Source organism: Harpegnathos saltator, unplaced genomic scaffold (assembly GCF_003227715.2).
Source record: "Harpegnathos saltator strain DR-91 unplaced genomic scaffold, Hsal_v8.6 scaffold418, whole genome shotgun sequence".
NCBI lineage: Eukaryota > Metazoa > Arthropoda > Insecta > Hymenoptera > Formicidae > Harpegnathos > Harpegnathos saltator.
In genome coordinates, this window is record NW_020230226.1 from 569,367 (window position 1) to 592,390 (window position 23,024).

Sequence of the window (23,024 nt, forward strand, 5' to 3'; positions counted from 1 at the left end):
GGAAATGAAGAAAACTAATTGGTTTATTCTCTTATGTGTTATATATTATGTGTTATGCAAAAGCCTGTGCTCTTGCCCATATGCTTTCGCCCGGTGGCCGTTCTCAGGTTTCTCTCTGTCGCTAGCTATAGTAGCCGCAGCAGGAAGTGACACCGAAATGAATTACGTCATATACTTATAAAAGCGTTTTCGTAGTACTGCAACTCATATCGAAACACTATTGGTAATACTGACAGTACTCACAATAAATAAAGGAATGCGCCCTATATTATGCTATTATTCATTGAGAAAATTTGCGACCATTGGTTATGTGGTACAAAGCACACATAGCGGCGTGGCGATACACGTGATCACTCTTTGGCTGGTATTCATAGTCAGGTCTTATATTTAAGACAGTCTTAAGTTCACTTTCAGATACTCTATAGCCAATGAAATACTTTGTACAAAGTTTGAAGATAAACTTAAGACGGTCTTAAATATAAGATCCGACTATGAATACCGGCCTTTGAGATTTCTCCCTACTTTTCTATGGTTATTCCTCCATCTGGGAAAGTCGTTTGACTGTGTGTCTGCCATTTTGATCAACATTGTGTTCATCTGCTTGTACATTATTAGTAAAAAGAGTGGTGAAATATTTTAATTATGAAGATAATTCTAAATATATCATCAATCAGGATATATAATATTATTTTACACCGAGTACACCTATGAAAGGTGTTAATAAGAAAGTAAGACCTGTACTCTACATGTTTCTGTGCTGTATGTTGGTTGTAAATTTTTTTCCCTTATTCTGAGCATTTACCAATTGCAGATGAATCGAATGGTAACTTGGTCCAAATCCTATGAGCTGCAGTTCTGTCACTAATTCATTGTGTTATACAATTGTACATAAAATACTCATTATATATGCATATATATAAATATATATATGTGTATATATATGTATGATAGCAACAACGCAAGATTAATATTATTATAACAAAATATTACCGAATTTTGGCATGATATTTTGCACTTCTATATATTATTAACATAAAGAACTCAAGCTTATACTGTTGAATTTTTAAAAAATCATACAAAGATGGGTTCTTCTCGACAAGAAGATAGATCTCTTAGTGGTGGAATTTCATTGCCACAATGGATGAAAGGAAAAATGGATAAGTAGGCGCTTTTGTATACTTTTATAATATTATGATTAAAGACACTTAGACATAGTTAATAGTTTTGCCTACAAGCTCCTAAATCATCATTCTTTTCATCTTGTGATCTTATATCATTTACTATATTAAAAAAACCTGTTTTATTTATTTTATGTTTATAATATATATTTATTGTAAGTTAGGTATAAATATATTGTTTATATATGTGTGTGTGTGTGTGTATGTATGTATATATATATAGGTATGGGTGGATGCATGGATTTATTTGATTTTGTGCCATGTAAACTTATTTCTCATAATATATTTATTTAATAGTTTTATAATCATATATTCAAAATGCATTCATATACATGTATACCTATCAAATAAAAATTTTAATTCATAGTATCATTTGTTATATTTTATACTAATTTTATTTTATTTGTATTTTTTTAGATTTGATTTTGATGATACTACTTTCCAAAGCCCACCGACTTATGATGACAGTTTTTTTTATATAAGGTATCAAAAATCACAGAATTCCAATTCATCACAGCAAGGATTGAAAGGCATCTCTGAGGCTTTGAGTGAGAACACTATCACAGATTCTACAAGTCAAAAAACTAATAAAAAATCAATTTCTGATTTGGATGAAACAAAGCAAATTGATTTTAGCAAGCATCCTTTGCCATGTCATCCATATATACCAGCTACAAATAATACAAGTAAATAATATAAAATTTATTGTTTCTAAGTCATTTGTTTTAGATGCGAATAAATTCCTTTTTAAAATATTATTTTAGTTGGTGATATTAAACCTCAAAAAACTCTAATAACAGGAAACATAAAACCTAAGTCGCAAGGGACAGACGACGGTTTCCACGGTGAACCAGCTCTTTGTGGCAAATCTATTGTTCACGTAGCCAACCAAATGATGTCCGGAAAATTCACCAAATTATTCACATCAGATTCACGTTCGCAGCAGACAGACAGTTCTTTGAAGAATGTCAGTAAGTCATTACCAGCATCACCATTGGTAACACCAACAGGAACTCCTGATAGTTCACCAAAAGCACGCAGAAAGATTCATTCTAATAGATATTTTTCGGGTGCGTTCGTACCAGATAAAGAGAAATATCAAGGTAGTTGGATTTTAGCAAGCATATTAGGTCAATCTAGAGAAATTGTTACAGCAAAAATAGAAGAAGAAGAAGAGTTTGTCACAGACATCATAGAACCAACCAAGCCGCTTAATCGGAAGAAATCAATATCTTCACAAAATTTAACGTATATAGGAAAAGAAGAAAAATCGGCGGATAAAATGCCAGGTTACATGAATGTACCATCTGAATTAAGAGAGATGAATTGTTGGTCACCAACTTCCATGTGAAATTTCAGTTTCTATTTGATTTTGCTCTATAAAGAGCTATATTAATCACACTTAGAGCTCTGTACTTATCTACAAGCATAATAAACTGAGATCAGACTATGTATTATAGACTATGTAGATTGAGATTTATGAATCTTGAGATTAGAATATAATCATTCAAGATAATATGAATCAAGATCGAGATTATCTGATTGATCGAATTCTGATCTGTAATTTGCAGTTCTTAATCTGTCATATGTAGACTGATGTCAGCTTTAGGCATAGGTTGGGAGCCCTGCAAAATATCCTGAAAATATAATTTGTAATAAAAGAGTATGTTCTTATAAATACAAATCTTGCTACACACACATATATACATACTATTTAATTTAACAATTTAAATTTAAATAAATACCACAAGGGCACCAAACAATGTGCCTAAAATTCCAAAACAGGTAAGTACAGCTCTAACTAATTTCCACCAAAGCACATAATTCGAATGAATTTAGTTTAACAATTTCATGTTATTACATAGTATAGTAGTGAAACTTAAGTTCATTATATAACTAATATTTATTAAGATATAATTGTAAACGTTTTATTCGATATTTGCAAGTTCAACTTGATCTTAGTGGGTTAATGGTTTTTCTCCGTACAGATTTAAAATGTACATTGAAAACTATATGTGTTATATTTCTAACCAAATCACCTATACTTTTTTTGGCTAGTTAAAAGAACTTCAAATTATATACATTTACAATTTGTCAGTGTAAATAACAGACTAATATCTATAATATTGATATTCTGTATAATAATTATTTACTTATATATTGCATATAGATGATTGTAGTGTATATCAAATGTATTAAACATTTTGAAACTTACATATACTTTGCTAAGAAAGCATAAAATAAAGCATAAGATTCACGTTCTCATGAAAAGAAAAATATCACTTTAATTGTGTAGAATGTAGTGTAAATTCTATGTTGACTTAGTATACTTTAATTATAAAAACATAATGTAAATTCTATGTTGATGTCGTAAAATTAATGAATTAGAAATAATGAAAACTAATTTATAAATATATTAGAATTATACGCAGTGTGTTCGATAACATATATAAGGCTCTTGTGTATATGTAGATTAGACTAAATTGGATAAAAAATTCCCTTACTATTTTGGGAACAATTACATAAAAATTTGACTTATTAACTAAAGAAGATTTATGAGTGAATTTACATGATCTATTAAATAGATTGTGATGGCAATATCTGCCACCATGTGCTTATAGATTAAAGATAATGAACAAAAAAGTAATTTATTATTTTATGAAAAAACGTGTAAAATTCTGAGTTATTAATTGAAGAAAATCGGTATATATAATCATACGTAATTGTTCATGAATATTCTTTAATTAATGACTTTATAAAAGAAAAAAATGGTAGATTTTGTTCAGTTTGATCTATATGAGAGTACATGAGAACTATATGTATTATCAAATACCCTATGTGTATATATATGTATATTTTTTTCATAGCAATAATTTGGAAATATTAGAAACACTTTGCTAAGATAAGTTCTATACGATTAGATTAAAAAGCAGTAAAGTAAAACAATTTTAAGTGAAGTATGAAAGTCTCAAATTGCTTTCTTTACAAAAGTAGCAATTTAAGAAACTTGCGTCAACTAGTGAGAATAGGAAAATTATGTGGTACAAGAAATCTTTATATTTGCACAAAAGCAAAATTTTACTACACAATTGTATTATATTTAAAATAATTAAAGCAAAAAATAAAAAAGATTTGAAAAGTGTTTGTGCAATGCTTTAAATTATTTACATGATTAAGAAATAAATATATAGTGTCCCAGAACAATGGTGTCAGAGCACGTAGGGGTGTAGAATGGAATAAGGTGAATAAAAAAATCCCATATTGTTTTGCTATATTTATTTAGTGATTATTGAATTACTAATTATAAAAATCTGACGAGATGAACGATTGAAGAAGCGCTGAGCTAAGATAAAAGAAAATATACTTGTTTCACTAGATCATATTGGGTTGTTCAAAAAGTCATTGCAGTTTTTTCAGTGATGTTCAAGATTGTTAATTTTATACTATACAAAGAATTAACTGAATCAATGATGTTAATGAACGCAATTACTTTGTGAGGAACCAAATAGTTTTATATATCGCATACATTATTTCGTGAAATTATGACATTAACAACAATTATTCCATTGTACGGTCGCGAGCATAAAGGTTTGTGACCGTTTTTTGCAACTTTCGGAACGCATCCCAACTCGAGCAGAAAGAGTCACTGCTCCGCCTGTGGAGCACGCCTGCGCAGTGACTCACGACGAAAGGCGAGAAATAAAATATACGCGGTGGGACATATTATAATAATATAGACTCAGATGCAGTGTTGGGCACTGGCGAGAATTTTCTCGCGCATGCGTACTGGGCAATGCTTAGAATCGTCACAGACGTAAAAATATTAGGTATCGCTAGGGCCCTGCTATATTATGCATTGTAATAGATATTGACAAAATATTATTATATTTTCGTTTCTTCTTTTCCTCGATGTCAGTTGATGTCGACGGCTGTGGATCATCCATCTCCATTGCTTTCACTGAATTCACTTTGAACACACAGTAAAAGTACAAGAAAGGGTCCCTTTAGCGGCTTTAGCTCCTACTGTTATACCCAACATACGACTGTGAACGCAGCTGATTTCTACCTCTGACGTCACGTTACGCATGCGCACGGAGGCTTCGCTGCGCGAAAAATCGTGCCAGAGCCCAACACTGCTCAGTTGAAATGAATACTCCAGTATTAAGTGGAAATGAGGGGACACAGAACGGACAAGAATCATCCGATGTAAGTCTTATACTCCGAAGGACATCCGAAAAAGGTAAAATACGAACTTAATTAAGAGAATTAAGCTGCATTACGATAGTTACGATTCTGTTATACATTTATATGTGATTTATTGTTTCAGCAATAGCCATCTTCTATAGCAGAAGCAATGATTAGATACAGAAGCAGCTGTTATAGTGAATTTTGAATTTTTGGGACATACAGACATGGACATGGAAGAGGAAGAAGGAGATGGAGAGGATGAAATTTATAATGTAAATACAGATACCAAACCAAATAAAGTAACGCTTACTATCATCTTGCGTTTTAATGATATTGTTCACGCTATTTGTTAACATAATTTCTTATTTTTCAGGCATCTATCCCCCTTCTAGCGGAAGATGTTGATACAGATGCAAAGGCAGGAGAAGTATTAAATGAATTAAATCTCCTCACAGAAATTGAAGAATCGCCATCTGGTTCTATTTATCTGGAAATGAATTCTTCAAAGAGGTTAGTAAATCCTTTTTTATTCGTGTACTTTAAGATAAAATATAAACCTATTATAATAATAGATATTTTGTAATATTGTCACATATAATCACATAATCTAATGATGCCTGTAGGTTTATTACATAGAGGATTATAACAAGATCCAAGACACCCAAATAATAAAGAAGGCGGTGACTCCATGCTAGAATTAGGAGAATTAGAACTATTATGTATTAACAATGATGCATAAATATCGTATGATGTAAGTTCCAAAAATTTTCCCCTGTATTTCAGTCGAGTCGCTTTTTCAGCTATGTAAGAGTTACAGTTTGAATGAATACAGTTTGATCTCTTCGAACGTTTCGATAATCTCTGCGAGCATCACGGATGTGAGAAGATATCTACATTGGGCGACTGCTACTTTTGCGTAAGCGGATGTCCCGAGCCGAGGTCCGATCACACAAAGTGCTGCATAGAAATGGGTGAGAAATGGGTCTAAGTGAGTGGAATGTCATTGACACGTTGTTGGCAGATATCTTCAAATCTGATGCTAAATTAATGCTGTGTGTTTCTCATCTTAACAGCTATAATCGAAGCGATCAAACAATTCGACATCGAAAGAAGAGAAGGTGTGAACATGAGAATAGTTGTGCACATGGGCACCGTGCTTTGCAGGATCATGAGTACGAAAAGATTCAAGTTCAATGTCTGGTCGAACGATGTGACATTGGTGAATAAACTTGAGAGCGGGAAACGGGAAAACCCGGTCGTGTACACTTGTGTGAGAATACTCTGAGATTTCTGGACGACCAGTACATTATGGAAGAGGAAAAACTAGTCAATGGTGAGTAAATTAATTCGGAAGAAAAGCAAGCAGACCAAAGTTGGAATTTTACGTGTCATGCGTTGTTGGAAATATCGCATAACAGCCTGGCAATAAGCAAAATATTGGAACTTGTTTATTCGTTTCAGGCGTTAAAACTTATTTCATCCGAGCCTGCAAGTCGGACTTCATGAATCAATTTATCATGAACGTTACGTCACCGAAAAGTATCTCATCGTTGATGCAGTCACGTAGCCTTCTGGCGTCGTGCAATACTCAGGTTAAGCCACGCCATCATTATCTCTACATGGTCATCAACACGAGCAACTACCGGATGAAAGCTAATTCTTTGCTGAGTATCTTGGATTCCGAGAATGGCGGCGACACTATAGACGAAAAAGAGGATTCAAACAAGAGCCCGACGTCCACCGCTAGTTACGGCAAGAAGAAAGTACGAAACAAACCGTGGAAGTACTTGCAGAGGCAACGGACGACCGAGGAGATGACACCGCTGGAGATAGAAGAGGGGAGAAACATCGCCATGGGACGAGCGAAACCTGAAGTCCAGGTGTATGAGGAGTACAATGGGTTTAGACGAGTATATGGCTCTCTTCATTTCCCTACTTGGCATAGTTCGTAGTCTCTCGAAAGTCACGATTGACTTCGTCCGCAGATTCCTCTTACCAATGGTGTCGAGAATGGATCCGAATCCTATACCTTCTACTCCTTTATTATCTGGTTAAGAACCGATTAGTCACGCTTCTTCCATATGCAGCAGGAAGGATTCCGGCATCAAGAGTAACAGCAAGCAGGTACCGAAAATTGTGTATATATTTTGTACAGCTTCAACCGCAGAGTGAATTACTTGCCACAGAACGTGTTTCATTTGCATTATTATACAATCCTGTTACAGTTATTCCTAATAAACGGCATAGCCCAAGGCGATCTTTTAGAACACAGGGTCAGTGGCTATTATACTTCTATTTGGACGTTAAATTCTACTCAGCCTTCGTTGTCGATACCTCCTTACCTGTTTCCACCGATAGTGATGGATACATTCGGCGCATGCTTTCATAAACTGCGAGAGCGATCCGATCTCCAGTTGATTAGGTAAGCGAATCGCTGGCAGAAGTGTTGCACAAATGACGGCAAAATCCATTAAGCCGGTCTTTCGTTTCTCTAAAGATGTGTCCAAGACAACGTGAGCTCTCAACGTTCGTACTTCATTAAGCCACCGCTATCCAACGTTACTCTCTTTTTCAAGAACAAGGAGATGGAGAAGGAGTACCGAGAGAATGCGTACAAAGCTAGCGAAGGTATTGGTGGCAATCCGCCTACCCTGGTTACTTCGAGGTTCAACATGTATTTTGATATTTTTATATCCGCTCTGGTCTATCAGAGATCGTGATGGTCATGGCCATCACGATCTCTCTTTTCATATTACATAAAAATATAAGGAAAAAAACCCTCTCGAGAGAGAAAGAGCTTCATAATTTGTATCCATTCTATTATGTCTATATATGAGAAGATATATTGATACATGGAAATATTCTTACATCTTGTAATCATATGCGCACATGGCAAAATATGTTTTTGAGAAGAACAAAGGAAAATATAATGAAGAAGATATGAAAAGAAGAGCAGAAACGAAGAGAAAAAAGAAAAAGAAGAGAAAAAACGTGAGGAGGAGGCAGAAGAACGTTTAGCCACTCTATGTCAGATTGGAGATCGCTGTGAGGTATCTGTTCTAAATGAACGAAAGCGAAGAGCTACAATTTTATATGTTGGTCAGTAAAAAATTATATCTTATACCATTAAAATTTATCTTAGTTTGAATCATGTATCCCTTTTATATTAATATTTTATAATTATAGATAAAAAATTTTGAATTTAAAGATGGTGGACTGGTGTTAAGTATGATGAATCTCTTGGCAAAAATGATGAAAAGTACAAGCATACATTTATTACTTCCTTATACTATACTAATACATATTTCTTTTTTGCTTAATTTAATTTATGCTTATTATATGTTTTCATTAGTGTTGGTGATAAAAGATATTTTGAATGCGCACCAAAATACGGTGGTTTCGTGAAACCAATGCATATAAAAGTTGGAGATTTCTCCGAAGAAGACTTCGATTAAGTATATAGGAATATACTTGGCATAAATTGATGTATAATCACGTAGGCATGTAGACACAAGCTACTTGATATAATGTTGTATCTTTCAAAAATACTGATGCTATCCTAGTGTTTCTACGAAGTACATCTAAAAAAGATGATCCAGTATATTATGGCAAAACTTTTACAACCATTGAAATAAATACAATGCACATGTATATTGATAAAAGTTAAAACTTTTTTATAGTTGCGTTGTATTATCATTAGCATCGCTATTAAATAAGTAGCGTTGCACGATCCGCAAACTACAATTTAAATTCAAATTTGTGGCAATTTCTCGTGTACTCTGAAAGCCATTGTCGCGAATGGAATGGACAATTCCCGCAACTTCATCCTGATTTAGGCTATAGGATGTAGGATATAGGACCATCCGAGATTTGGCGCAGGATCTGCGTGTCCCTTTTCCTGGTTATGATGCGCATTACGGTATTTCACTATAATTAAAACATATTATTGCAACGAAAGAACAAACGTTAGAGGCATGTTTTTCTTTTCAATGTTGCTTTAATTGCAATAAACACGTTTCTTAATCTATAGCATTTGAAGTTCTTACATGTATTTCAAATTGCCAGTCGATGTCTTCATTTGTTAACAAACGAAGATCGTGTGCGATGTTCGTCTGTTAACATCTCAGTGGACGCGAGGACCGGTGACGGACGCTAAATTATATCATTGGGCACTACAAATATTTAGAAAAAAAAATGCCAGCCCCAATAAATCAATTAATACGAGGGCAAATTATTGCGCTACATAATAATGGCCTGATACAGATATCGCCCAGCAATTTCAACTACATGTAAGAATTTCAAATGCTATAGATTGAGAGACGCATGTTTGTTGCAATTAAAGCAACATTGACAAGTTATACATGCCTCAAACGTTCTTTAATTGTAATAAAATGTTTTAATCGTAGAGAAATACCGTCACGAATATTATAAAAAAATATGAGCAAGAGAGCCATGCAGATCTGGTACCAATACCTGGACGGCCGAATTGTCTGCAAGAGGAGGAAGTTGCGGCAATTCGAAATTCAATTGAAAGAAATGAATTTCAAAGTGTCGTCAAGATTGGCGCAGATTTAAATCTGAATTGCTCCGTGCGAACGGTGCGGCGAGTAGTACGAAGAAATGGATATTATTGTCGAATTCCCGCGGAGAAAGAAAGATTAACAGAAGCCTACAAGCAGCAAAGGATGGGTTTCGCTTTGCAGCACTTGGCGTGGCAGGAAGAATGGGTGTGCACTATCTTTTCCGACGAAAAGGTATTTTCTACGGATGAGTCTGGGAGAATGACGTTGTGGAGAACGAGAGGAACCAGGTATGCCGAAGAAAATGTTCGTTTTCGTGCACGTAGTGGACGCATCATATTAGCTTTTTGGGGATTTCAGTGGACGCATCATATTAGCTTTTTGGGGATGTATGACCTCGCATGGTCCTGGGCCGCTTGTGCAGACAAGCGCGCACATGAACAGCGAGGAATACATTCGCATTTTAGCTGATATGATGTTGCCCTATATCGCGGAAACTTTTCCCGGCAATCCTCGCGTTTTTTTCGTTCAAGACAACTCTGGTGTGCATCGGGCGAGAATTGTGCAGGATTGGCTGGCGCAACAACCCAACCTCACGACGTTGGTTTGGCCACCCAAATCTCCTGATTTGAATATCATTGAAAATCTTTGGGCCACGATGATACAAGAGTGGGATCCTCATGTTCGGCAAACACGCGAGGCACTTGCGCAATACGTTTTTGATAAATGGGAGGATCTCCGCGCAAGGCCTCAACTTTTTCAAAATTTAGTAGCTTCCATGTCCCAAAGATTAAACTGTGTGATTGAAAATAATGAAGGTCCCATTCGATTTTGAGTGGGCCTTCAAGAATGTATGGTGATGAATGAATGCAGAATGTTTGAATAGTCGCAATTCTCGCAGAGTGATTGAGTTAATCATATTATAATAACTCTATAGTAATATTATAATTATATTATATTACAATTATAATATAAATCTGTTATCATAATATGATTAAGTATGTATGCGTGTGTAAATGGGAATGAATGGTGCGTGAATGTGGAGTGAACAAGGCGAAACCCTACCTCCGAGAAAACAACACGCTTCTGCTATGATAATATGATTTTTCTTTTACCTATTATATAAAAATAATATATTTCAATAAGAATCATATAACTTCTAGATGCTGTTACATATATTGTTAATGTAATTTAATAAAGTATAATACTGAACAATATATTTGCTTATTTTTTAACTACATAAATACAATCCATAAATTTCAATCAAAACTATATCCTTTTTCTTTTTTCTTTCTTTCAAGAATTTATCGTTAACAACTGTTCGTAAGTATTAATGACATTATTTGATCATGTATGATTAATATAGTAAAACTTCCTTAACCCTTTGATGCATGGTGGTAACCTACGTTACCATCTAAACTTTACTATTTGGCAGTTTATTATCCAACTAACACATTTAGACTGGTTGTTTTGTATTTCACCGCTATCTTAGGGATAGAATAATATAAAAAAATAGTTTAGGACTTATTATTTATTGCAAGTTTTATGAATAAACAAAGAGCAAAAAAACTTTTTTCTGACCTCGGATTCGTGATCAGCGACCCAAAAAACTATTGTATACCAAATTTCATAAATAATGGATCAGCCGAAAAATGTATGCTTCATATACATAATACATGCTCAAGCCCCAGACGTTCGTACGAGTCATATGGATCAATGTTAGCCGATGGTAATATCCAACAATGGATCATGCCATCTAAACCATCGCTGTAACATCAATTGCCCATACTACACATGGCTAGACACAACACAAGTCCAGTGTATGATCTGAATGTGTAAAGTGGTTCTACATCTAACGAAGCTGACCTGAAAGAATATTAAAACATAAAATTATGATATACAGTATCTTTGAAATTAAATGTTGCAGTTTATATTTTATATATTATATTTTCACAGCATTAATCGATATTGGATTTACATTTTTGCCGGTACAGTCTTATGAAGATTCCATAACTTTAGTGTGTGATCATCGCTTGCGATAATAAGAACCGGATCTGCGGGGTGGAAGACGAGTGCTTTAACAGCGTCAAAATGCGAACATAACGTATATTTAGCGTTCCATGTTTTTCTGAAGATCTCCTTCGTGGTGGAAACCATCTGTATCGCAAGAAATAATACATTAAGTGTCAACAAACTGTAACTCTTACATAGCTGAAAAAGCGACTCGACTGAAATACAGCAAAAAATTCTTGGAACTTACATCGTACGATATTTCTGCATTATTGTTAACACATAATTGTTCTAATTCTCCTAATTCCAGCGTGGAGTCACCGCCTTCTTTATTATTTGGGCGTCCTGGATCTTGTTGTAATCCTCTGTGTAATAAATCTACAGGCATCATTAGATTATGTGATTATATGTGACAATATTACAAAATATCTATTATTGTAATAGGTTTATATTTTATCTTAAAGTACACGAATAAAAAGGGATTTACTAACCTCTTTGAAGAATTCATTTCCAGATGAATAGAAACAGGTGGCGATTCTTCAATTTCTGTGAGGAGATTTAATTCATTTAATACTTCTTCTGCCTTTGCATCTGTATCAACATCTTCCGCTAGAAGGGGGATAGATGCCTGAAAAATAAGAAATTATGTTAACAAATAGCATGAACAATATCATTAAAACTCAAGATGATAGTAAATGTTACTTTATTTGGTTTGGTATCCGTATTTGCATCATAAATTTCATCCTCTCCATCTCCTTCTTCCTCTTCCATGTCCATGTCTGTATGTCCCAAAAATTCAAAATTCACTATAACAGCTGCTTCTGTATCTAATATCATTGCTTCTGCTATAGAAGATGGCTATTGCTGAAACAATAAATCACATATAAATGTATAACAGAATCGTAACTATCGTAATGCAGCTTAATTCTCTTAATTAAGTTCGTATTGTGTTAAAAACATAAACATGTTTATTTATCTCTACCTTTTTCGGATGTCTCCCGGAGTATAAGACTTACATCGGATGATTCTTATCTGTTTTGTGTTCCCTCATTTCCATTTAATGCTGAAGTATTCATTTCATCTGAGTCTGTATTATTATATGTCCCACCGCGTATATTTCATTTCTCGCCTTTCGTTGTGAGTCATTGAGTCTTTTGTTCGCCTCCGTGGCGGTTGGATGTGGTTCTTGTAACTACGCATAATTTTTTGATCGTGGGGACTGCGTACGCGCTGTCCCTGTTTTTCTTTTTACATCATACTACTGGGAAATGGCGTATGGACATTGCTGTATGCAATCCGAAGCCATATAACGAACTGAACTGAACTGTGTAAGTCATTACGTAGACGTGCTCCGCAGGCAGAGCAGTGGCTCTCATTCTTCTTGAGTCGGGATGCGTTCCGAAAGTTACAAAGAAACGGGCACAAACTATTATGTGCGCGAGTGTACGTCACACAGCTGACATATTTCTACACATATCCCACGATACATGTCAATGCTGTCGACCGAGGAATTGAACACAACACGTAAAACGGTACGTAATTGTATATTTAGGGGAAGATAGAACGAGTGTGCGTAAGAATAAGTTCTGTACAATCATTCGCATAACCTCTTGATGTCATTAACGACATTTAATTAGCATCGAATGAACTTCAGAATCGCATGCTTCTGAGCCCGTCATCGTCTTTCCTGTGAAAGGTGAGTTTCTAGCATCAACATACACATTCGGGATTAGAAATGCGATAATTTGTTTGGTGAATGTTCGAGAAACTTCAACATTCTAAATGCGATATGTCTTATTAGAAATGTGAAAATAATGGAGTATAGATAGCGCTAGAAAAGGGATGTCGTAAGTTAGATAAAACAAATGTGAAAGGTATCAAGATGGAATCATTAAAATGTTTTGTGCTATATATGTATCATCAATGACTCTTGGTAAATTGATGTACACATTTATAAGATTATTACAATTGCCTTTTATACTTTTATGATACTTATAACATAAGCAGAGTCATTACTGTTGAAAAAAAAATAGTAGAACCTGAGATATATTATTCAATAAAATAAATATAGAAGTATTTCTATATCTCATATTATTAACATCATAAATAACTTCATAAATAGTATCAAACAGGAGAGTTATATGAGATAAGTGCCCAACATGAAATGTTAATAAATCCTTTATTTTTATTTAATATTTTTAACAGTGAACTTGCATAATTACTGTTGTGATCTTTACTATATGAACAAAATGTCAAAAAATCACAGTGCCAGTGTTTAAAAATAAATGTAATGTATATTATGTTATCTTGTTAATAAGTAGAATTTATATTTGTTTACAGATGTCGTTAACATTTCAACAGATTATTTTGGATGCCAAGAAATTGGTTATTCGAATTTCAGATCATGAGAATACAGCAGATACTCTGATAAGTGAAGTAGAAGCTGTTTGTGGACAAATTGATAATATGAAACAGGTAAGCATTATCTATGACTAAGTTTACACGGCAGTCTAAAACTGGTTTAATAACCTCCGATGTTATAACTTCTGCAAATCTATATTTGTTTACACAGAACTGTTTTAACTAATTTCTGCTATATTTATGGATGTTATAACTTCTGAGTGAAGTAAGTTAAAGATACCAACCTAAAACAAATGAAATAGTTGTTTAAAATAAATATAAAAATAGTATGTTTTCCAACGTGATAATTTTCAGTATTGTGTAATATAAACCTATACGTCTAGTATTATCAATAAATTTGAGAATATAAGGTCGATTCGTTTTCACTGCACTAATTCAGAAGTTCTTCGAAAATGAATAGACCTATAGTTAAGTTGGCAATGCAGGAGTATCAATATTCTTATTCGTTTACATGTTTCTTTAAAACCTGACTTATAACTCTAAGCCTTTTTTCTGATAGATGTAGAGTTACAACAAGTGGTATTGTAATAGTGTAAAGCAGTGTTTATATGATATTTAACAATTGTAGTTATAACATCAGAAGTTATTAAACTGGTTTTAAGCTGCTGTGTAAACTTAGTCTACATTGTCTATATGTTATAATTATAAAAATTATTGTTTATTGCATCATATACTTATAATCATTTTTATATTTTATAGTACCAAGAAGAAATAGAAATTTTAAATACTGAAGCTAAGCAAAAGCCACATCTGCAATTAATCGCTGGAATCCAAAGAGAAAATAGACATTTGCGAGAAATACAGGCAGAAAATAAGGAGTTGAGAAATGCACTGGAGGATCATCAAAACGCGCTTGAACTTATAATGTCTAAATATCGACAGCAAACTGCCTCTTTATTACGTCTTAGTAAAACTGACTTTTCGTCATTGCACAACTCAAAGTATGCCAATGTAAGTGAATATAATTTGATTTGAATAGTAATAAAGTAAGATTTACAATTTTACGCGTAAAATATTTGTTTTTATTTATGAACAAGTTTGCTTCTGTTCTAAAGATTTGTTTACCAATTTAATCAACTATTGTGCAAAATATTGGTAGCATTCACAATTGATTATAATATTGTTAATTTAGGTAATATATAGACATTCATTTTATTGATATTGATATTAATGCAGATTATAACCAGTCAAGCAGAAAAAATTAATGAAATGGCAGCCGTAATGAAAACAGCTGCTGCTCTAGATGAGGAAAATGAATTGAAGGAGAAAGAAGCACTTCAATCTTTGAAGGAAGAGAATGCTGTGCTTCGTGAAATAGTCAATATTGCAAATAAGTATGGTTCTATAAGCAAAGAATGTTCAGTAGAAAGCAAAATCGTTCAAACAGATCCGTCGATAGATTAAAAAAATTTGCTAGAGTTCTCCTTTTTATAAAAGTTGACCAGTATTTATTTCATATACAAGTTCATGACATATATACACGACACACACGCACACACATTATAAAAAATAATAATATTAAATAGAATATGTTACTTATAGGCATGAAGTGTACATGCAAGTAGTATATGTATATATATATATATATATATTTATATGTTAATGTACATGTACATGTATATATATTACTGATATATACATATATATGTAGTATATATATATACACATTATCTATTAAATATTTGTAATAAATTATACAAGCCATTTGCCACTATTTAATTTGTTATAATTTATATCATTTAATATATTGAGATTCTTGTTATGATTGCACGTTATTTTTGTATTTATTATTAATTCAATAACAAGTTGCTGCATTTTCTCAAGAAAAACGAGTGGAAAATTATATAGCAGAAGTTATTCCCGTTCCAATATCTGCTTTATAATTAACATTACTCTTAAAAAAGAAAAAAGGAAAAAGAAAAAACCGCAATAGATAAATTACAAAGTGTCATGTTTATTAATTAAATAATTATATATAGTTTAGTGATTTTAAAACAGCTGATACACATATAACAGTAACAATTGAATGTATGATATTTTTTAATTTTCAAAGTCATTTATTTGGCTTAAACTATAAAATGCAAACTCATTTGCACATTTTTGTTTGAAAAAATCTGCAAAGTATTTTTACAGGCTTTTACTACATAATAAACAATAGAATGTTAGTGCCTTCAATCTGCAAATGAACTGATTTCAAAATTATCATATGCTTTATGCTTTTCATTTATAAAAAAAATAGAGCAGATTAAGTGATGACAAGAAATTAGTAAAAGTGAAATATTGTGTAAAAAAAGAACAAAAAATAATGTTGAATTTGGTTAAAACATACATGTATATGTATTTTTATCATACGTTTCATTTATCATTAAAAAAATGTGCTTTTAAGATATTGTTTAGAATTAATTATACTCTACAAGCAATTTTCCAATATCTACACTGTAATTATGATTGTGTAACTGTTATTACGTTCAGAGTTAATTGCAAAATATGTTGATGTGTTTTTGATTTTTGATAAAATGAATTAACCAATTTTTTGTTATTTTTGTCCTTATTTTTGTCATACTAATTCTAAGTGTTGCGAGGATGAAATCAGAGATGAATTAGATAAATTTATGAGATAAGAATTATTTTATTACTTTTTTTAAATATAAGAATAAAGGATTGACTAGAATTTTCTTTTCGTCTTCTTAATTTTCTATATTAATAATTTCGGATTTGAATTTCTCGGATGTGAATTTCTCCTGTGAACCCGCCGTTCTTTTAGCTATATATCTTGAAAATAAAACACCAGATAGAGCTAAGTAATCCATTAGCTATTTAACAAAATGACAAAGGTCAAATTGTGCAATTCTTTTTAGACGCAACATATCTTTACTTTTGAAAAGACTACGAGAAGGAGGGAGAATAAATGCAACATCTTTCTTAAAATGCTACTTAAATTATAGGCTCCGCTCTTGAAAATATAAAAAAAAATTAGGAGACATTTAATAATAATAAAAATTACAATAATAATAATGAGACGCTATATAGCATCTCCTGAAATCAGAGAAAAAACTTTTTTTTATATAAAAAAGTCGATCGGTCGACTTCAGCATCTAATTACGTATTCGAAACATGTCTATCTATCATGTGAACTGGCGAAATAAAAAAATATTAATTTTTTATATGCACCGCGCTATCTCTATAGGTGTCTCATTCGCTGTAATAGCCAATGGCATTTATGCTCGCAATTTGACATATCTTACAGCATAAAAAATGTATCGCGTTTTTCTGTTTTATAACGCTATAAAAATTCATTCTCATCAATAAAATATATATTATTATTTTTATCAAGTTTGGAATCAATCGTTTGCTTAGTTTCCGAAAACAAAAATTCGCGAAAATAGCTTATTTTTCTGGTCTACAGACAGGATTGCCTCCTTAATCGGCATTTCTGCTAAGAAGAAAAGAGGAAAGCGCGATACATGGCTATTAGAGCGAGCGAGACACCTATAGAGACAGCGCAGTGTTTCTATAGCTGTCTCAATTATATTGTCTGCATTCGAGCGTAGAGTGAATGAGACAGCTATTGGGGACACCATTAACCGTACCACGTCTGGTAATGCTTTCTCTCTCGATCGTGCGACGTGCGATAAGGATGCAACATCGGAACGTCTCCCACCACTTCTCCTTCTTCGCTTCTCTCGCGCTGTACAGTACGCCTATATGCGTATGCGTATATGCCTGTCATCGCTTTCGATTGTTTTACAGGCGTATACGACATCGCCGAGGGGCACCATACCTGCCTCTGAGTGTACATTGAAGCGTTCTTTCCAGCAGAAGTGACGTCAGATGTTACTATTCTTCCCAACGGTGCAGCAGAATTGAGTGCAACAGTTTACTGTACTTCTTGTACTAGTGGTCTGTTCTTTTCAGCTGCACTGCGGAACTAGTGCAATAAGTTAGAATGAGACAACTATATTTTTTCTCACTTTAACTTATTGCACCAGTTCAGTAGTGCAGCTAAAAAGAACAGATAGACATAGGTCTAGAGCTAGTGCAAGCAGTTCAGTGCAGCGAGCAGATCTTACAAGTAACATCAGAGAAGTGCCATACGGCGATTTTCCTGAAACTTAGCATACAAGTAGTACATGGAAAACTATTGGACATATATTGTTATATCGGCCCGAGAGCCGTTTGAAAGGTAGAAATCACCTTTATTGATTTTGGAGGTAAGGTCTTCGAGAGACGAGTGTGGTATAATGGATAAGGTGCCTGCGTATCGTACAAGCGACCCAGGTTCGAATCCTACCCTACGGAAAGTTTTTTTATTTGTTTTTAAATTTAAGTGCGAGCGTTAAAAAATTTAGAATTTGTGTATAGGAAAAAATATTAATTTGTATGGAGGTTGCGTTATAAATAACTGTATATAGACGAAAATAAATCAATTTAAAAAAATTAATTATAATAATTAAATAATAGAATTTAATTTTTAACTAAAAAGAAAAGGGGATAATTTCTCACCACCTCCATGTTGGTTATTCCTTCGACAAAGAATGAGAAAATTTTTATCCTGCATTCTTGGTTTGTTAAAAATCAAGTCGGTCATATTATATCCACCATGGAGAATTATCAAAAACTGGCTTCGGAATCCATTCCAAAAACCTCTAGATACGAAGTTTCATGAAAATTCAACAATTGTTTAGAAATTCATCTGCCATACTGGATCTGCCATTTTGAATTTTTGAAAACGGTCTTCAGATTCGTATTCAGGGTCCCCGAAAATCCCTGGATACCAATTGTCATAAAAATTAAACCATTTTGAAAAAATGCGACCGCCATATTGGATCCGCCATTTTGAATTCTTAAAATCGGACTTCAGATTTGTTATCAGCGACCCCAAAAACCCTTAGTTACCTGATTTCGCAACAATCGTAAAAATAATTCGTAAAATAGTCGAACTTACCTCCAAAATCGATAAGGGTGATTTCTACCCTTTAAACGGCTTTTGGGCCGATATAACAATATACATGTCCAATAGTTTTCCATGTACACTCGTGAACTAAAAGGTATGTGCACCGATTTTTTGTTGACTTCGGAACGTGCTCCAACTTGAGGAGAAAGACAACCACTGCTTCATACGTCAGCGCTGTCACTTATTACGAGAGCAGAAGGATGGCATATACGAGTGTCAAATAAGTAGTGATTGTGGCGTAGACACAAATGTCTTGGAGACTTTGAGTTATAATTGAAGAAATGAAGAAAACATATAGTGATTGTGAAGAAAAGTGGCAAAAGGCTTTATAAAATTTGTAAAACAGCATATTAAAGGAGAGTATTAATCGTCTAATAATATTTTAAGTGAGAAATATTTTTAAATTTGAGTATAAGTTAAAAAAGTTATAAACCATAATTTCTTTAATGTTAATAATTTTATAGCTATAAATTTGCCATCGACGTTAAATGAATATGTATGTAATGCTATCATTTACATAGGTGGAAAATTATGTTATTGCGTTCATAAAAAATAAGCAGCAGACCAAGTCGAGTGATATTTTTTTAACAAGATACTCATATCACTAACTTGGTCTGCTGCTTACTTCTGCTGAACACAATATTATTCCTCACCTATGGAAATAATAGCATTATATATATATTCATTCAACGTCGATGATAAATTTATTAACATTAAAGAAATTATGGTTTATAACTTTTTTAACTTACACTCAAATTTAAAAATATTTTTCACTTAAAATATTATTAGACAATTAATACTCTCCTTTAATATGCTGTTTTACAAATTTTATGAAGCCTTTTGCCACTTTTCTTCACAATCACTATTTGTTTTCTTCATTTCTTCAATTATAACTCAAAGTCTCCAAGACATTTGTGTCTACGCCACAATCACTACTTATTTGACACTCGTATATGCCATCCTTCTGCTCTCGTAATAAGTGACAGCGCTGACGTATGAAGCAGTGGTTGTCTTTTTCCTCAAGTTGGAGCACATTCCGAAGTCAACAAAAACCGGTGCACATACCTTTCAATTCACGAGTGTACTACTTGTATGCCAAGTTTCAGGAAAATCGCCGTATGGCACTTCTCTAGTGTTACTTGTTAGAATAATACAGTACACACATACACATACAGTACATACATACATACACAACACATACATAATACATACACAAATCTCATCCTTTGAATCTTTCATCGCCAATAATAAATAAATATGGAGGGAAATAATGCGCATATCGGCAATGATTTATTAATTTTTTATTTTATTAGAAATAATTATTAGAAAGAAGTTTCAGTTTGTTTTATTTGTAAATCTGTTTTACTTGCAAATGCTCTATTTTGTTTTATTTATTAACTTATTACATTTATTAACTTTTTGTTCTATTTTGTTAAAAAGTAAAATATTTAATAGTATTTAATAGTATTTAATTTATTCTATTTGCCAAATTGAATGTAACGAGAATTTATGTGACGAGGACTTATATGAATTGGATTAATATGAAATTTTTTTATAGTTACATGCAAATTTATAATAATACATTAATTATCATTCCAAAAACGAGATGTAATATTCATAATTCATCAATTAAAATACAGTTATTAGGTTAGATACTTCTGCAGTTTTTTTCTTTATTAATATTAATAAATTATTAAACATGGAATAACAATATATAACCATCATGTTCTTCACCCCAGATAGGTTATGCATGTAATGGAGATGCAATGAAGGTAAAATTGTTGGTCTGTTCTTTTCAGCTGCACTATTGAACTGGTGCAATAAGTTAAAGCGAGAAAAAATATAATTGTCTCATTCTAACTTATTGCACTAGTTCCGCAGTGCAGCTGAAAAGAACAGACCAATAATCATTTTCATTTGAAGAACCATTAACTGGAATAACGTGTAGCGCTATGTTGTTTCCTGCGTTCTGTGGCGTTCTTTTCCATCAAAGGCCGCGTTCCGAAATGCACTGCCGGTACTGAAAATCTATAGTATACGTGACACAATCTATGTATTTTCAGTACTGGCAGTGAATTTCGGAACGCAGCCCTATGTGGCATCTCTGCACCTATGAATTTTTGCTATACTCGTTAGTTCTAGTTCTGAACCAATGCAGTTGAAGTGCAGCATTAGTTCAGCTGAAAAGAACAAACCTATAGGCTGTGTTCCGATATTCACTGCTAGCACTGAAATTCTATAGTGACACAAACTATGTATTTTCAATACTGACAGTAAATTTTGGGACGCAGCCCGTGATGATTGGTCTGTTCTTTTCAGCTCCACTGCGGAACTAGTGCAATAAGTTAGAATGAGACAACTATATTTTTTCTCACTTTAACTTATTGCACCAGTTCAGTAAAACCAGTGCAGCTAAAAAGAACAGACCAGATGATTTCTGACTGGTGCTCTATTGCATATGGCGAATCATATTTAATTACACTAGTGTGAACCAGTGCAGAAAGTTTTTTTAAAAAGAATAGATCCGTTGTGATACTATATATATAATTTGATATATGCGATATATAATTATACTCAGATAGAAATTCATGCTGATAATAGCATTGCGAATATTTAATGTGTAATTTGTGATGTAATTGTAATAACACAACATGTTTGAAATGCGTTTGTTAAAAAAATATTCATTTATTATGTTATAAATTTAATCATATAATATTGAGTTATTTATGCTACAATAATTGCGGTTAAATTGCATTCTTTTTCGGAAAAACTAAGCACAATTACCATTGATATCAAAATATGTGGCAATATTGATGCAATTTTTATAGAATTAGATGTCTTGTTTCATATGCCAACAAAATTCCTTTTTCTTAGTAAAGCCAATATTTTAATATTATATGCAGGCTGCGTTCCGAAATTTACTGCCAGTACTGAAAATACATAGTTTGTATCGTGTATACTATAGATTTTCAGTACTGGCAGTGAATTTTGGAACGCAGCCGCAGACGCATCTTAACGACATTATGACGAAATATCCTTAGTAGCATATATTGTTGGACCAATATTGGCTACAAATTGGGCCTCCAATATTGGTCAATGTAACTCCAATGTAAGTCAATATTGGTATAACAGTGCTATGCAATATTGGCGATATATTGTAATTTAATATCTAACCAATATTGGCTATATATTGGGATACACTGGGCCAATGTAACCCCAATTTATGTCACCGTAGCCAATGTAACACTAATGTAACGCCAATGAAGTATACTACTAGGGATGTCTATCTGGAATATACAAAATACTTTGAAAACTGTCAAAAATACATATAAACTATCAAAAATACACTGAAGTATGTAAAACATAATGGGTCCAACCTATTTTTCATAAAATTTGTATTACCAACATTATTAGCCCTATAAATGGCGGCAGACTGTTGCAACTCCTAGGCTGCGTTCAGGGATACGCTATTTAACGCTATGAGCATGCTCTGTCTTTGTTACTTATTGCAAATTGAACGAGGACAGAGCACGCTTTTAACGCTAAATAACGTCTCCCCGAATGCATCCCTATTGTAGGAACTTTACCCATGTCGCGTGAAGAACTCAATAACGTACATATAGTCGTATTATGAGCTAAATTTTATTAATCAAATAAAATGTGTCTCGTAATAATTATAAAAATAATTCATGATTATGCTTCGTTTTAAAGCAAACATATCCCAGACAGCACATGTTCTTCTGGGGACGTCCT

At 33.1% G+C, this 23,024-nt stretch overlaps 4 protein-coding genes across 10 annotated transcripts; 3 read left to right on the forward strand and 1 right to left on the reverse strand.

The window, feature by feature from the left end:
- The first annotated feature begins 542 nt into the window (after positions 1 to 542).
- On the forward strand, positions 543 to 2,880 carry LOC105184931 (uncharacterized). 2 transcript variants are annotated; one of them, XM_011144065.3, is made up of 4 exons: positions 543 to 728; positions 812 to 1,161; positions 1,596 to 1,864; positions 1,943 to 2,880. In XM_011144065.3, the coding sequence occupies exons 2-4, from the start codon at positions 1,082 to 1,084 to the stop codon at positions 2,527 to 2,529; spliced, it is 936 nt and encodes a 311-aa protein (XP_011142367.1). In that variant the 5' UTR covers positions 543 to 728; positions 812 to 1,081; the 3' UTR covers positions 2,530 to 2,880. The 2 variants fall into 2 exon arrangements, with proteins under 2 accessions (XP_011142367.1, XP_011142368.1); XM_011144066.3 differs by having other exon boundaries at positions 1,979 to 2,880.
- A 2,157-nt stretch (positions 2,881 to 5,037) lies between these two features.
- LOC109504002 (uncharacterized) lies at positions 5,038 to 8,465 on the forward strand. 4 transcript variants are annotated; one of them, XM_025301428.1, is made up of 8 exons: positions 5,673 to 5,876; positions 5,990 to 6,117; positions 6,199 to 6,354; positions 6,440 to 6,699; positions 6,828 to 7,276; positions 7,352 to 7,490; positions 7,592 to 7,788; positions 7,864 to 8,465. In XM_025301428.1, exons 4-6 carry the CDS (start codon positions 6,675 to 6,677, stop codon positions 7,430 to 7,432), a joined length of 555 nt encoding a protein of 184 aa, XP_025157213.1. In that variant the 5' UTR covers positions 5,673 to 5,876; positions 5,990 to 6,117; positions 6,199 to 6,354; positions 6,440 to 6,674; the 3' UTR covers positions 7,433 to 7,490; positions 7,592 to 7,788; positions 7,864 to 8,465. The 4 variants fall into 4 exon arrangements, with proteins under 4 accessions (XP_025157216.1, XP_025157213.1, XP_025157214.1 ...); XM_025301429.1 differs by lacking the exons at positions 5,673 to 5,876; positions 5,990 to 6,117 and having other exon boundaries at positions 6,124 to 6,354; XM_025301430.1 differs by lacking the exons at positions 5,673 to 5,876; positions 5,990 to 6,117 and having other exon boundaries at positions 6,124 to 6,337.
- A 2,539-nt stretch (positions 8,466 to 11,004) lies between these two features.
- On the reverse strand, positions 11,005 to 12,733 carry LOC105184935 (striatin-3-like). The gene is made up of 5 exons (XM_025301442.1): positions 12,599 to 12,733; positions 12,388 to 12,524; positions 12,147 to 12,261; positions 11,865 to 12,043; positions 11,005 to 11,752 (listed from the first exon to the last, which is right to left on the reverse strand). The coding sequence occupies exons 1-5, from the start codon at positions 12,731 to 12,733 to the stop codon at positions 11,662 to 11,664; spliced, it is 657 nt and encodes a 218-aa protein (XP_025157227.1). The 3' UTR covers positions 11,005 to 11,661.
- Positions 12,734 to 13,032: 299 nt separating this feature from the next.
- Positions 13,033 to 15,869, forward strand: LOC105184930 (Fibroblast growth factor receptor 1 oncogene partner 2). 3 transcript variants are annotated; one of them, XM_011144061.3, is made up of 4 exons: positions 13,033 to 13,428; positions 14,237 to 14,371; positions 15,017 to 15,268; positions 15,494 to 15,869. In XM_011144061.3, the coding sequence occupies exons 1-4, from the start codon at positions 13,384 to 13,386 to the stop codon at positions 15,719 to 15,721; spliced, it is 660 nt and encodes a 219-aa protein (XP_011142363.1). In that variant the 5' UTR covers positions 13,033 to 13,383; the 3' UTR covers positions 15,722 to 15,869. The 3 variants fall into 3 exon arrangements, with proteins under 3 accessions (XP_011142363.1, XP_011142364.1, XP_011142365.1); XM_011144062.3 differs by having other exon boundaries at positions 13,033 to 13,592; positions 15,494 to 15,868; XM_011144063.3 differs by lacking the exon at positions 13,033 to 13,428 and adding an exon at positions 13,704 to 13,829 and having other exon boundaries at positions 15,494 to 15,868.
- The last annotated feature ends 7,155 nt before the right edge of the window (positions 15,870 to 23,024 follow it).